At 44.7% G+C, this 15,837-nt stretch overlaps 1 protein-coding gene across 1 annotated transcript in view; it reads left to right on the top strand.

Annotated features, from left to right (window-relative positions):
- Window positions 1-4,508: 4,508 nt before the first annotated feature.
- tomm70a (translocase of outer mitochondrial membrane 70 homolog A (S. cerevisiae)) overlaps window positions 4,509-15,837 on the top strand; it is a 24,090-nt gene continuing 12,761 nt past the window's right edge. Inside the window, 8 exon segments of the mRNA XM_070440222.1 lie at window positions 4,509-5,031; window positions 10,655-10,698; window positions 10,700-10,810; window positions 10,812-10,824; window positions 11,206-11,273; window positions 11,275-11,330; window positions 11,877-11,986; window positions 15,336-15,467. Coding sequence (XP_070296323.1) covers window positions 4,798-5,031; window positions 10,655-10,698; window positions 10,700-10,810; window positions 10,812-10,824; window positions 11,206-11,273; window positions 11,275-11,330; window positions 11,877-11,986; window positions 15,336-15,467 — 768 coding nt within the window. The 5' untranslated portion in view covers window positions 4,509-4,797.

Below are 15,837 nucleotides of genomic sequence, written 5' to 3' on the forward strand. Positions count from 1 at the left end.
CACCTGTCCTGTGTCCTCAGACCAGTGAAATACTACACCTGTCCTGTGTCCTCAGACCAGCGCAGATGGAGGAAATGAGATGGTGAGGAGAACCTGTTTTATTCACCCTGATGCAAAGGAAGTGTAGAAGTGTTTTTTAATTCTGCTCCTGTATATATGAATTAAAAATCTGCTTTTTCTTTTGTTTAAATAGACAATAAATATAGTTTATTTATTGTCTTATCATGATGGAGTGGTCCCCAACCCTGTGCCCTAGACACCCACCTGAGCGACCCACACACGAAAGAGTAATCCTTATCTGTTTTATAGTCCTACTGCAAGTGGCCTATATTTAGCAAAGACAGAAAGATGAATGTGGTCAGAGACCCACTAAAGCAGCACCGCCCCCTCAAGAGTCTGAGCCTGCCTGGCAKGGTTGGTCCTGCAAAGCCAAAACCCCCTGATGGGAGAGCATAATATACAAGGAAATTCTCAAAGCTGCTAATGAGAACCTTGACAACCTTGTACCTAGCCGGTGGGGATTCCGGTGGCAGTGCTGGCAACACTAGCTGCAGTAACTCATGGGGAGGGGGGTGGGGTGCCCCCACCCAGGCAGTGGCAGTGCTGGCAACACTGGCTGTAGTAACTCATGGGGAGGGGGTCACACTCAGACAATCAGAGAGGCGGCAAATTATTGTGGCCCAGACGGCATCCCTAGCCGCGTCCTCAGAGCATGGGCAGACCAGCTGGCTGGTGTGTTTACGGACATATTCAATCAATCCCTATCCCAGTCTGCTGTTCCCACATGCTTCAAGAGGGCCACCATTGTTCCTGTTCCCAAGAAAGCTAAGGTAACTGATTGAGCTAAACGACTATCACCTCCACCCTACCTGATACCCAAGACCCACTCCAATTTACTTACCGCCCCAATAGATCCACAGACGACGCAATCGCAATCACACTGCACACTGCCCTTTCCCATCTGGACAAGAGGAATATCTATGTAAGAATGCTGTTCATCGACTACAGCTCAGCATTTAACTCATTAAGCTCGAGACCCTGGGTCTCAACCCCGCCCTGTGCAACTGGGTCCTGGACTTTCTGATGGGCCGCCCCCAGGTGGTGAGGTAGGAAACAACATCTCCACCCTGCTGATCCTCAACACTGTGGCCCCACAAGGGTGCGTTCTCAGCCCTCGCCTGTACTCCCTGTTCACCCGTGACTGCGTGGCCATGCACGCCTCCAACTCAATCATCAAGTTTGCAGACGACACTACAGTGGCAAGCTTGATTACCAACAACGACGAGATGGCCTACAGGGAGGAGGTGAAGGCCCTCGGAGTGTGGTGTCAGGAAAATAACCTCACACTCAACGTCAACAAAACAAAGGAGATGATCGTGGACTTCAGGAAACAGCAGAGGCAGCACCCCCCTATCCACATCGACGGGACAGTAGTGGAGAAGGTGGAAGGTTTTAAGTTCCTTGGCGTACACATCACGGACAAACTGAAATGGTCCACCCACACAGACAGCGTGGTGAAGAACCTCAGGAGGCTGAAGAAATTTGTCTTGTCACCAAAATCACTCACAAACTTTTACAGATGCACAATTGAGATCATCCTGTCGGGCTGTATCACCGCCTGGAACGGCAACTGCTCCGCCCAYAACCGTAAGGTTCTCTAGAGGGTAGTGCGGTCTGCACAACGTATCATCGGGGGCAAACTACCTGCCCTCCAAGACACCTACACCACCCGATGTCACAGGAAGGCCAAAAAGATCAAGGACAACAACCACCCGAGCCACTGCCTGTTCACCCCGCTTCCATCCAGAAGGTGTGGTCAGTACAGGTGCATCAAAGCTGGAACCGAGAGACTGAAAAACAGCTTCTATCTGAAGGCCATCAGATTGTTAAACAGCCATCACTAACATTGAGTGGTTGCTGCCAACAGACAGACTCAAATCTCCAGCCACTTTAATAATTAATAATTGGATGTAATAAATGTATCACTAGTCACTTTAAACAATGCCACTTTATATAATGTTTACATACCCTACATTACTCATCTCATATGTATATAATGTACTCTATATACTGCATCTTGCCTATGCCGCACGGCCATCGCTCATCCATATATGTATATGTACATATTCTTATTCATTCCTTTACACTTGTGTGTATAAGGTAGTTGTTGTGAAATTGTTACATTACTTCTTAGATATTACTGCACGGTCGGAACTAGAAGCACAAGCACTTCACTACACTTGTTAGATATATCAGTCCAACCCTAAATACTACTACTACTACTACTACTACATACAGTGGGGAGAACAAGCATTTGATACACTGCCGATTTTGCAGGTTTTCCTACTTACAAAGCATGTAGAGGTCTGTAATTTTTATCATAGGTACACTTCAACTGTGAGAGACGGAATCTAAAATCCAGAAAATCACATTGTATGATTTTTTTTATTTTTTTTATTTTACCCCCTTTTCTCCCCAATTTCGTGGTATCCAATTGTTAGTAACTACTATCTTGTATCAGGGGAGAGGAGGGGGATGAATGAGCCAATTGTATACTGGGGATGATTAGGTGACCGTGATGGTTTGAGGGCCAGATTGGGAATTTAGCCAGGACACCGGGGTTAACACCCCTAGTCTTACAATAAGTGCCATGGGATCTTTAGCGACCACAGAGAGTCAGGACACCTGTTTGACATCAAATCCAAAAGACAGCACCCTACACAGGGCAATGTTCCCAATCACAATTTTTTTTWGACCAAAGGAAAGGGTGCCTCCTACTGGCCCTCCAACACCACTTCCAGTACCATCTGGTCTCTCATCCAGGGACCAACCAGGACCAACCCTGCTTAGCTTCAGAAGTAAGCCAGAAGTGGGATGCAAACAATTACTGCTTACTTTGGTCCTCATAAAGAAAAGGAAAAGCCAAAAACATTGTATTCCTCATATATAATGCCTTTATTGAAATGTTTCATCTAAAGTGCCCTTTACACCATTTACATTACACGCTGTGAAACATTGGGAGCCATTCACTTTCAATGGAAGGAAAGCGAGAGAAACGGAGTGGGCGGGGGACCGTTGAGCGAAGCAAGCATGGTCGAGGGAGCTAAACAGGGCGGGATGAAAATTGGAGAAAGCTGAACTTTTCTAGAATCCTCTGCGATATCGCGACGTGAGAGACTATTTGAAGTTCATCATAGCTTCCAATTCCTACTGGATTGACTGACGATGGCTGTTGATATGTAGCACTTGCTTGCTAGCTTGTTAGTGCTACCATGAGGGTGAGGCTAGTGTGGTTAGGTGAGGCTAGCGTGGTTAGGTAAGGCTAGCGTGGTTAGGTGAGGCTAGCGTGGTTAGGTGAGGCTAGCGTAACTAGCGTGGTTAGGTAAGGCTAGCGTGGTTAGGTGAGGCTAGCGTGGCTAGGTGAGGCTAGCGTAACTAGCGTGGCTAGGTGAGGCTAGCGTAACTAGCGTGGTTAGGTGAGGCTAGCGTAACTAGCGTGGTTAGGTATGGCTAGCGTGGCTAGGTGGGGCTAGCGTAACTAGCGTGGTTAGGTGAGGCTAGCGTGGTTAGGTGAGTGCCGCTTTTATAGTATAAACTGCCGGTAAGGTGGATTTTTATTTCTGAAAGGTGGTATGGGAGCATCACAGTTCTTGTCCAAAATGTCTCCCTATTCCCTACATAGTACACTACTTTTGGCCAGAGCTCTATAGACCCTGGGTGTGTCTGAAGAAACACCCTGTCTATTCTCTATAGCTCTATAGACCCTGGGTGTGTCTGAAGAAACACCCTGTCTATTCTCTATATACCCTGGGTGTGTCTGAAGAAACACCCTGTCTATTCTCTATATAGCTCTATAGACCCTGGGCATAAGTAGACCACTATAAAGGGAATAGGGAGCCATTTGTGACACAGCCCCTGTTGACTTGATGGCAGGCTAGTGCTGCTGTGCTGTCGTGTTTGAGAACAGCCTTTATGGCCCTGAGGGCAGAGATCTGATCGAGTGGTTGGGCCGGTTGCCCTCCCAGACCAGTCCAACCAGGCAGGCAGGCAGCACCAGGCTGCTACACACAGGAATGTGACCCAGGATAGATCGAAACTAGGCCATGCCACACACTCTGGGATCACATGATAGCACATCTGGGTCATCAAATACAGAGAATGTCCATTATTTGTGTTAAACATAAACATACTGGTAATACAACGTTCATTTGAAAATAGTGTAAAAACAGTATCATGTAATGGCAAAGCAGTAGAATACTCTCATAACATCTATAAACAGTCATAGTCAATAAATGCTATCTAAAATACACAATCCCAATCCCAACATCTTTGATAACACTCAAAAGTAGGTTTACTGAAATCAACGTTTTAAGCCTTGCATTATTTAATACATACACTAGATGGGGTCATTGCACTCCATGTAATGTTGTAGTCGTCCGTGTAGTCCGGAAGTAAAGAGTTCCCCGCCCTGGTTGCATTTACACAGCGCCCGCCAGTATCCCAAGATTCCGCTGTTACCTCGCCGATCACTGAGTGGGTGCTGGAGGCAGTGGGTCGTCACTAGTTACCACAGCCATAAAGTCATTATTATGGCCAAAACGAGCCTATTTCTACAAGGTATATCCTTAAATCTGGTTTTAAACCTAACCACACTGCTGGCCTTATGCCTAACCTTAAATTAAGACCAAAAAGGGAATTCATAAAAATAAACGATATATAGCCAATTTTGACTTTGTGGTTGGGGTAACTAGTGACAACTGGTGCGTGTTCTGCTCGCTTCTGTCCATTATATGGTGGATGATGGCCGCTTCAAAGCCTGTCGAGCCGCACTCCGGGAGCGGTTTCSCCCGCTGGCAGCTGGCCCTCCTGGTCGGAACCCCCATAGTGTTGGGTGTAGGAGCCGTTTACCTGTGGAAACGAAACAAGACGAAGAACACACCGGGGAAAAGCAATGGGGAACGGACAACTCCAGAAGGTAGCGCTAACCCGGTCCAGGGCCAAGAAGGAGCCCGTTGCGAGCAGCAGGACATGGTATGAATCTCAACCACTCCTAGATATCACTCTGGTATACAGGGGTACGATAACACTAAATCCTTTTCATCTGGAGTACGATTTTATCAATACCGAAATACATTCAAGGACACAGGTCGCACCTGTATTTAGTGGTTGGCTGGTAACGTTTACAATTCAGGTTACTCATTTAGCTAACGTTAACTAGCTAGAAATGTGGCCATAGACATGTATTACGGTTTCTATCCACAGCAGTATTCAGCGTAGTATGACCAAAAACATTACGTTCTTTTTTAGCCAACTTAACTAACTAGTTCGCTTAAAACGTCGGCGGGCTAAACATTTAGGTTAGGTGAGTTGCCAAACTAGCTTTGTTACTGTTGGCTAGTTATCTTGCCAGAAGTTACCGACCCCAACCGTTCATGGTTAGCCACATTTTTTTCTCCCTTTTCCCACCTTTATTTAACCAGGTAGTTGAGAACAAGTGCTCATTTACAGCTGCGACCTGGCCAAGATAAAGCAAAGCAGTTCGACACATACAACAACACAGAGTTACACATGGAGTAAAACAAACATACAGTACAAAAAATCTATATACAGCATGTGCAAATGAGGTAGGATAAGGGAGGTAAGGCGATAAATAGGCCATGACGGTGAAGTAATTAAAATATACCAATTAAACACTGGAGTGATAGATGTGCAGAAGATGAATGTGCAAGTAGAGATACTGGGGTGCAAAGGAGCAAGATAAATAAATAAATACAGTATGGGSATGAGGTAGTTGGATGGGCTGTTTACAGATGGGCTATGTGCAGTGATCTGTGAGCTGCTCTGACAGCTGGTGTTTAAAGCTAGAGAGGGAGATATGAGTCTCCAGCTTCAGTGATTTTTGCAGTTCGTTCCAGTCATTGGCAGCAGAGAACTGGAAGGAAAGGCGGCCAAAATAGGAGTTGGCTTTGGGGATGACCAGTGAGATTTACCTGCTGGAGCAGGTGCTATGGTTGGGTGCTGCTATGGTGACCAATGAGCTGAGATAAGGCGGGGCTTTACCTAGCAGAGACTTGTAGATGACCTGGAGCCAGTGGGTTTGGCGACGAGTATGAAGCGAGGGCCAGCCAACGAGAGCATACAGGTCGCAGTGGTGGGTAATATATGGGGCTTTGGTGACAAAACGGATGGCACTGTGATAGACTGCATCCAATTTGTTGAGTAGAGTGTTGGAGGCTATTTTGTAAATGACATCGCCGAAGTCGAGGATCGGTAGGATGGTCGGTTTCACGAGGGAGGTTCGGCAGCATGAGTGAGGATGCTTTGTTGCGAAATAGGAAGAGTTGAGTACGGTTACATGCACACAATGCGATTTATTGTGGATAGTCAGGTTAATATAATAGACAATCGCCAATCAATATACACGTTCTACCACAGTGACTATGTTATTTTTGCCAGTTCGGACAGATCAAGTTTGTATGTGAAAACTATATATAATATGTATACTGGATAAGCTCTTCTGCTAAATGACTAACATGTTAACAGTGAACCAACTGTATTAATTTAGGGGAATGTCAAATACACATGAAACATTCATGGTCATTTAGCTAGCTTGCTATTTAATAGCTAATTTGTCCTGGGAGATGAACATTGGTTTGTTGTTCAGAAATGCATATGGTCCTTTTTTGTTGTTGCTGGGTCTTTGTAGAATTGACCGGCTCGGCATCTAGCTGTTCTGAACCAATGCATTATAACAGTGGAATAAATACAGTGCCTTCGGAAAGTATTCAGACCCCTTGACTTTTTCCTCATGTTTTTACGTTACAGCCTTATTCTAAAATTGATTAAATAATTTACCCCCTCATCAGTCTACACACAATACCCCATCATGACAAAGCAAAAAGTAAAAAAAATAAATAAAAAAAAGTTGGTAATTCATTAAAATAAATCGAACTGAAATAAATTAAATCAAAGTTTATTTGTCACGTGCGCCGAATACAACAGGTGTAGACCTTACAGTGAAATGCTTACTTACTAACCAATAGTGCGGAGRAAAAAAAAGGTGTGTGTGTATGTAAGTAAAGAAATAAAACAACAGTAAAAAGACATTTGAAAATAAGAGTAGCAAGGCTATATACAGACACTGGTTAGTCAGGCTGATTGAGGTAGTATGTAGGTATGGTTAAAGTGACTATGCATATATGATGAACAGAGAGTAGCAGTTGCGTATAAAGAGGGGTTGGCGRGTGGTGGGACACAATGCAGATAGTCCGGGTAACCATTTGGTGTAGTATGATTCAATCTTATCCCTGTATTGACGCTTTGCMTGTTTGATGGTTCGTCGCAGGGCATAGCGGGATTTCTTGTAAGCTTCCGTGTTAGAGTCCCGCACCTTGAAAGCGGCAGCTCTACCCTTGAGCTCAGTGCGAATGTTGCCTGTAATCCATGGCTTCTGGTTGGGGTATGTACGTACAGTCACTGTGGGGACGACGTCCTCAATGCACTTATTGATAAAGACAGTGACTGAGGTGGTGTACTCCTCAATGTCATCGGAAGAATCCCAGAACATATTCCAGTCTGTGATAGCAAAACAGTCCTGTAGTTTAGCATCTGCTACATCTAACCATTTTTTTATAGACCGAGTCACTGGTGCTTCCTGCTTTAATTTTTGCTTGTAAGCAGGAATCAGGAGAATAGAGTTGTGGTCGGATTTACCAAATGGATGGCGAGGGAGAGCTCTGTACACATCTCTGTGTGTGGAGTACAGGTGATCTAGAATTTCTTCCCTCTGGTTGCACATTTAACATGTTGATAGAGATTTGGTAGAACTGATTTAAGTTTCCCTGCATTAAAGTCTCTGGCCACTAGGAGCGTCGCCTCTGGGTGAGTGGTTTCCTGTTTGCTTATTTCCTTATACAGCTGACTGAGTGCGGTCTTAGTGCCAGCATCTGTCTGTGGTGGTAAATAAACAGCCACAACAAGTATAGCTGAAAACTAGGCAACTAGTGTGGCCTGCAGTGTATCACAATATACTCTACTTCAGGCGAGCAAAATCTAGAGACTTCCTTAGATTTCGTGCACCAGCTGTTGTTTACAAATATGCACAGACTGCCCCCCCCTCGTCTTACCAGAGTGTGCTGTTCTATCTTGCCGGTGCAGCGTATATCCCGCTAGCTGAATATCCATGTCATCATTCAGCCACGATTCCGTGAAACATAGGATATTACAGTTTTTGATGTCCCGTTGGTAGGATATTCGTGATCGTACCTCGTCTAATTTATTGTCCAATGATTGCACGTTGTGAGTAATATTTACAGTAACGGCAGCTTTCCTAGTTGCCTTCTGCGGGTCCGGACGAGGCATCCGGCTCTTCTTCCTCTGCGTCGCTTCCTTTTGCGAATAATTGGGATGTCGGCCCTGTGGGGTGTTTGGAGAATATTGTGTGAGTCCTTTTGCTGTTGTTGTTGAAAAAATCTTAGTCTAATCCGAGGTGAGTGATCGCTGTCCTGATATCCAGAAGCTCTTTTCGGCCTAAGATACGGTTGGAGAAACATTATGTACAAAATAATTTACAAATGTCGCGAAAAATAACACATAATAGCACAATTGGTTAGGAGACTGTAAAATTCCCATTTACATAAGTATTCAGACCCTTTTCTCAGTACTTTGTGGAAGCACTTTTGGCAGTGATTACGGCCTCGAGTCTTTTTGGGTATGATGCTACAAGCTTGGCACACCTGTATTTGGGGAGTTTCTCCCATTCCCATTCTCCCATTCTTTTCTGCTGATCCTCTCAAGCTTTGTCAGGTTGGATGGGRAGCATCGCACAGCTATTTTCAGGTCTCCGATCGGGTTCAAGTCCGGGCTYTGGCTGGGCTACTTRAGGTTATTCAGAGACTTCTCCCGAAGCAACTCCTGCGTTGTCTTGGCTGTGTGCTTAGGGTCGTTGTCCCTTTGGTAGGTGAACCTTCACCCCAGTCTGAGGTCCTGAGCGCTCTGGAGCAGGTTTTCATTATTGTATTTCATTWWATTTTTTCTAAAAACCTGTTTTTGCTTTGTCCTTATGGGGTATTGTGTGTGGAGTTGTTTTTATTTAATCATTTTTAGAATAAGGCTGTAACGTAACAATGTGGAACAAGTCAAGAGGTTTGAATACTTTCCGAAGGCACTGTATGCTATTGCAAAAAATATATATTTTGGTTGTGTTTATGAAGGTTTTAGGTATATATTTGAATTAGTTTGTTACTGTAGGCTGTAGGGTAAATCTATTTAAGCTTTATTTGACTAGGCAAGTCAGTTTGGTAAACAAATCCAAAGTCAGGAAGCTCGTTCACTAAAAGCAGACGAAATGTCAAAGTTCCGTAACAATCAGTAGAAACATGTCAAACGATGTATTGAATCAATCTTTAGAATGTTTTTAACATAAATCTTCAGTAACGTTCCAACTGGAGAATTACATTGACTTCAGATGTGCGATGGAACAGAGCTCCCTCTCATGTGAACACGCATGGTCAGAGCATGGTCAGGTCATGATAGACCTGACTAATTCCTGTCTCCTTCGGCCCCACTTCACAGTAGAAGCATCAGGCAAGGTTCTACAGACTGTTGACATCTAGTGGAAGCCGTAGGAAGTGCAAACTCATCCATATCCCACTGTGTATTCAATAGGGGCTTGGTTGAAAATGACAAAACCGTCAGATTTCCACTTCCTGGTTGGATTTTTTCTCAGGTTTTTGCCTGCCATGAGTTCTGTAATACTAACAGACATCATTCAAACAGTTTTAGAAACGTCAGAGTGTTTTCTTATCCAAATCTACTAATAATATGCATATCTTAGCTTCTGGGCCTGAGTAGCAGGCAGTTTACTCTGGGCACTTTATTCATCCAAGCTACTCAATACTGCCCCCAGCCATAAGAAGTTAACCTGTCTCTTCCACTTCATCTACACTGATCAAATTGGATTTAACAAGAGCATCATTAAGGGATCATAGCTTTTGCATGGATTCATCTGGTCAGTCTGTAATGGAAAGAGCAGGCGTTCTTAATATTTTGTCCACTCATTGTAGATGGTAATGGTAACCTATGAGTTGTGAATCAGAACATGCCTCACAGCGATCCACATAGTTGTGCTTTTAATTAATTGCTGTGGAAACAATGTGGCCATCAAATAACAATACAACATGGCAATCGTTTTTGTTCTCATGTTTTTCACCACTAACTCTGTCTCCCTCCCTTCCATCCTGTAGAGTCCTCTGGACCGGGCCCAGGGTGCTACTAACTCTGTCTCTTCTCCCTTCCATCCTGTAGAGTCCTCTGGACCGGGCCAGGGTCTACTAACTCTGTCCTCCTCCCTTCCATCCTGTAGAGTCCTCTGGACCGGGCCAGGGTGCTACTAACTCTGTCTCCCTCCCTTCCATCCTGTAGAGTCCTCTGGACCGGGCCCAGGGTGCTACTAACTCTGTCTCTCTCCTTCCATCCTGTAGAGTCCTCTGGCCGGCCCAGGGTGCTACTAACTCTGTCTCTCTCCTTCGTTCTTCATCCTGTAGAGTCCTCGGGCCAGGGTGCTACTAACTCTGTCTCTCTCCCTTCCATCCTGTAGAGTCCTCTGGACCGGGCCAGGGTGCTACTAACTCTGTCTCTCCCTTCCATCCTGTAGAGTCCTCTGGACCGGGCCCAGGGTGCTAAGAACAAGGGCAACAATACTTCAAGGCTGGAAGTATGAGCAGGCCATCCAGTGTTACACAGAGGCCATCGGTCTATGTCCTAGAGAGAACCAGACAGACCTGTCCACCTTCTACCAGAACAGAGCTGCTGTACGAACAGCAGGTCAGTGGCAACTGTCACGTGGCAACCATTCATTATGATTGCTCTGTATGTGTTCCTCTGGTTTATAACAGTGGAGGCTGGTGAGGGAGGACAGCTCATATTAATAGCTAGAATGGAATTGATGGAATGGTATCACACATGGAAACAGACCATCGTGTGTTTGAGGCCGTTTCAGTGAAACCAGACCATCGTGTGTTTGAGGCCGTTTCAGTTCCACCAGACCATCGTGTGTTTTGAGGCCGTTTCAGTTCCACCAGACCATGAGCCCATCCTCTGGTTTTCACGTGTCACCAGCCACCACTGTTTATAGTTTAGAACTGTTGAATGCATGTGTGTCCCTGTGTGTTTGTGTGTGTTAACATGAACTATGTCTGTTTCCAGATGAAGTGGACAGAGGTGGTGCAGGACTGTACCCAGGCTGTAGTGATTAACCCACGCTACACAAGGCCCTATTCAGGAGGCCAAGGCCCTGGAGAGACTGGGACAACAAGAGGAGTGCCTGGAAGGTACACACATGTACACTCACACACACACACCACACACACACACACACACACATTCACACACACACACTGGACAAGGAGTGCCTGGAAGGTGGGCTTAACTCAGACTTGTTACTGGTAGACCAGAGCCCTATTCCTATATAGTGCACTACTATAGACCAGAGCCCTATTCTCTATATAGTGCACTACTATAGACCAGAGCCTATTCCCTATATAGTGCACTACTTTAGACCAGAGCCCTATTCCCTATATAGTGGCACTAACTGTTAGACGAGAGCCTATTCCCTATATAGTGCACTACTTTAGACCAGAACCCTATTCCCTATATAGTGCACTACTATAGACCAGAGCCCTATTCCCTATATAGTGCACTACAGATGAGCCGTGTGGTCCCTGGTCAAACGTGCTTTATATAACAGAGTGAAACAGAACAGAGGAACAGAGTGCCAGTTGGAACGTGATCAATGATTGTCGTTTAAAGGCACATGATCCCACAGCAGGTCAAGTAACAAGGGAACCCCCATATATCCCTTCCTCCTGTTCCTGTAGATGTGACGGCAGTGTGTATCYTGGAGGCCTTCCAGAACCAGCAGAGTATGCTGCTAGCAGACAAAGTCCTCAAACTGCTGGGCAAGGAGAAGGCCAAAGACCAATACAAGGTGAGAGGATGTCCCAGCTCTCCTGCTGCTCCTTGCTGAAGGTGTAATGTTGGGTTTTAACTGCTCTGAAAGGTTCTCCTTCTCTGTGGGTCTGTGTAATCTGTGTAATTTGTGTAATCTGAGGGAAATATGTCTCTAATATGGTCACACATTTGGCAGGAGGTTAGGAAGTGCAGCTCAGTTTCCACCTCATTTTGTGGGCAGTGTGCACATAGCCTGTCTTCTCTTGAGAGCCAGGTCTGCCTACGGCGGCCTTTCTCAATAGCAAGGTTATGCTCACTGAGTCTGTACATTGTCAAAGCTTTCCTTAAGTTTGGGTCAGTCACAGTGGTCAAGTATTCTGCCACTATGTAGTCTCTGTTTAGGGCCAAATAGCATTCTAGTTTGCTCTGTTTTTTTGTTAATTCTTTCTAATATGTCAAGTAATTATCTTTTGTTTTCTCATGATTTGATTGGGTCTAATTGTGTTTCTGTCCTGGGGGTCTGTTTGTGTTTGGGAACAGAGCACCAGGACCAGCTTGCTTAGGGGACTCTTCTCTAGGTTCATCCCTCTGTAGGTGATGGCTTTGGGGTGGAATGTGTGGGTATTGTTTCCTTTTCTGTTTTTTGATCATTAGTGGGTATAGTCCTAATTCTACTCTGCATTGTTTGGGGTTTTGCGTTACACACTAAGTATATTTTTGCGGAATTCCGCATGCAGAGTGTCAATTGGGTGTTTGTCCCATTTTTTGTGAATTCTTGGTTGGTGAGTGGACCCCAGATCTCACAACCAGAAAGGSCAATGGGTTCTATAACTGATTCAAGTATTTTTWGCCAGATCCTAATTGGGATGATGAATTTTATGTTTATTTTTATGGTATCGATGGCCCTTCTTGCCTTGTCTCTCAGATCCTTCACAGCCTTGTGGAAGTTACCTGTGGTGTTGATATTTAGGTCGAGGTAGGTGTAGTTATTTGTGTGCTCTCGGGCAACAGTGTCAAGATAGAATTTGGCTACTGGACCTTTTTTGGAACACCATTATTTTTGTCTTAATGAGATCCACTGTCAGGGCCCAGGTCTGACAGAATCTGTGCAGAAGATCTAGGTGCTGCTGTAGGCCCTCCTTGGTTGGGGACAGAAGCATCAGATCATCAGCAGTAGACATTTGACATCAGATTCTAGTAGGGTGAGGCCGGGTGCTGCAGACTGTTCTAGTGCCCTCGCCAATTCATTGATATACATGTTGAAGAGGGTGGGGCTCAAGCTGCATCCCTGCTGTCTTACCCCACAGCCCTGAGGAAAGAAATCTGTGTTTATTGACAATTTTAACTGCAAACTTGTGTACATTGATTGTGTCACGTCATATGCTTTTATCTAAGCACCAGATTAGAACGCATCTACATATAGTCACACTCAGTGATTATGTGCGTCAAGGCATTGTTCCATGGGGACACAGGTGGCATAAAGAACCATCATTGGGACAGCAACAGATGATTTCTGGACTCAGGTGGCATAAAGAACCATCATTGGGACAGCAACAGATGATTTCTGGACTCAGGTGGCATAAAGAACCATCATTGGGACAGAAGCAGATGATTTCTGTGAGTGCTGGTGTGCCATCCTGAACAAATAATCTATTGATTTAATTGTTGACCAGTTGAAAAGGATTTTATTGAAATGGACAACACGATTGAAGAGAAAATCGCCTAAAATGACATACCCAACTCTAACTGCCTGTAGCTCAGGACCTGAACCAAGGATGTGCATATTATTGACACCATTTGAAAGGAAACACTTTGAAGTTTGTGGAAATGTGAAATTATTGTAGGAGAATATAACACAAAAGATCTGGTAAAAGATAATACAAAAAAAKATGTGTTTTTCCTCCATTTTTGAAGTGCAAGAGAAAGGCCACAATGTATTATTTCAGTTTAGGTGCGATTTTAGACTGATCCAATGAACCATTGAATTTCTGTTCAAAATGTATCAAGTCTGCCCAAATGTACCTAATTGGTTTATTAATACATTTAAGTTCATAACTCTTCACTCTCCTCAAACAATGGCATGGTATGTTTTCACTGTAATAGCTACTGTAAATTGGACAGTGCAGTTAGATTAACAAGAATTTAATCTTTCTGCCCAAATAAGACATGTCTATGTCCTGGGAAATGTTCTTGTTACTTACAACCTCATGCTAATCACATTAGCGCACGTTAGCTCAACCGTCCCACGGGGGGACACAGATCCTGTAGAGGTTTTAATGATGATGTCATATTCAATGAACTGATGAAAAATCCTGACAGGATGTCCTGCTCCTCCACTCCATGACAGACGCAGGAGGGATGTCACTTCCTTCTATTCACCCCCGTCTGACCAACGCTCTTCAACCAGGAACTAATCCGCTTCCAGTGCCAGTTTTTTATCCAATGAGATACAGGGCTGACAATTTCATTGGCTGTTGGCGAGGGGAACCCCGTTCCCAGACAGGTTAAAAGAGGGGTAGTTGGCTCGTATAGCTGTGTGCCATGACCAGGGATCGTCCGTGTGGAAGGTTAGGTTGCTTTACGTTCCCATTTTTGTAGCAGTCAGCAACAAGCGCCTCTGGATTGTCCATGAGGAGCTTCTCATTCTACTCTTTCCGTGCCTTGTCATTTTTTATATCCAGGGGTACTGTACTGTGGTAACCTCTGCACAGAAGGAAGCCATGGAGCAAGTTTGCCAAAGAGGCCTCTGCATTTGGGTGGGGGAGGAACTCTGCTGCCATTGTTGGGCTCAGGGGCCTCACACCTCAAGGCTAATTAATGTTGCAGCCGGGTCTGTTCTGTCCTAGCAACCATGGTAGCCTTAGCATTCAGTCTTTATAAASTTAAATAGCTACAGATTATTGTAATGTTATTTTCCTTCTAGGCTTTCGAAGTAGCTTCAGACTGAACATTACTTACTCAGTTCGAGGTTGGATGGTATTTTCGTGTTTCTGTTATGCTTCTTTTGATGGTTGCTGGTTTGTCAGGAAGTTTTCTGGATAGTCCTTGGCGGTAAGAATCCTTGGTAATAAAAATCCTTACAAAATCAGGTTGTAGGTTTGGAGTTTTGATTTGGAGTGAAATGTTGTGGAGTGTAGTATGTCCTTGTTGAATTTTTTTTTTTTTTTAAACATCCAAGTTTATACAACCCTAAATCTATCTTTTTGTTAAAACTTGCTGAACAATTCAGGAGCTCATCTGCTCATGACCTCTCTCTCTCGAACCCTCTCTCTCCAGAACCCTCTCTCTCCAGAACCCTCTCTCTCCAGAACCCTCACTCTCCAGAACCCTTTCTCTCCAGAACCCTCTCTCTCCAGAACCCTCTCTCTCTCAAACCCTCTCTCCAGAACCGTGAGCCCCTGATGATTTATCCTCAGTTCATCAAGTCTCTCCCTCTTTCTTCTCTTCTCTCTACCTCTCTCATCTATCTCTCTCCCTCTGCTCTCTTCTCGCTCTCTCTCCCTCCGCTCTCTCTTCTCGCTCTCTCTCCCTCCGCTCTCTCTTCTCGCTCTCTCTTCTCGCTCTCTCTTCTCAGATCTCAGTCTCAGCTGTATGAAGTAGATTAACAACACATTGGTGAGATCCAGTCTCAGCTGTATGAAGTGGATTAACACACATTGGTGAGATCCAGTCTCAGCTGTATGAAGTGATTAAACAACACATTGGTGAGATCCAGGTCTCAGCTGTATGAAGTGGATTAAAACACATTGGTGAGATCCAGTCTCAGCTTGTTGAAGTGGATTAACAACACATTGGTGAGATCCAGTCTCAGCTGTATGAAGTGGATAAACCAACACATTGGTGAGATCCAGTCTCAGCTGTATGAAGTGGATTAACAACAACAGTTGG

The sequence above is a fragment of the Salvelinus sp. IW2-2015 genome, unplaced genomic scaffold (assembly GCF_002910315.2).
Source record: "Salvelinus sp. IW2-2015 unplaced genomic scaffold, ASM291031v2 Un_scaffold2322, whole genome shotgun sequence".
Classification (NCBI taxonomy): Eukaryota; Metazoa; Chordata; class Actinopteri; order Salmoniformes; family Salmonidae; genus Salvelinus; species Salvelinus sp. IW2-2015.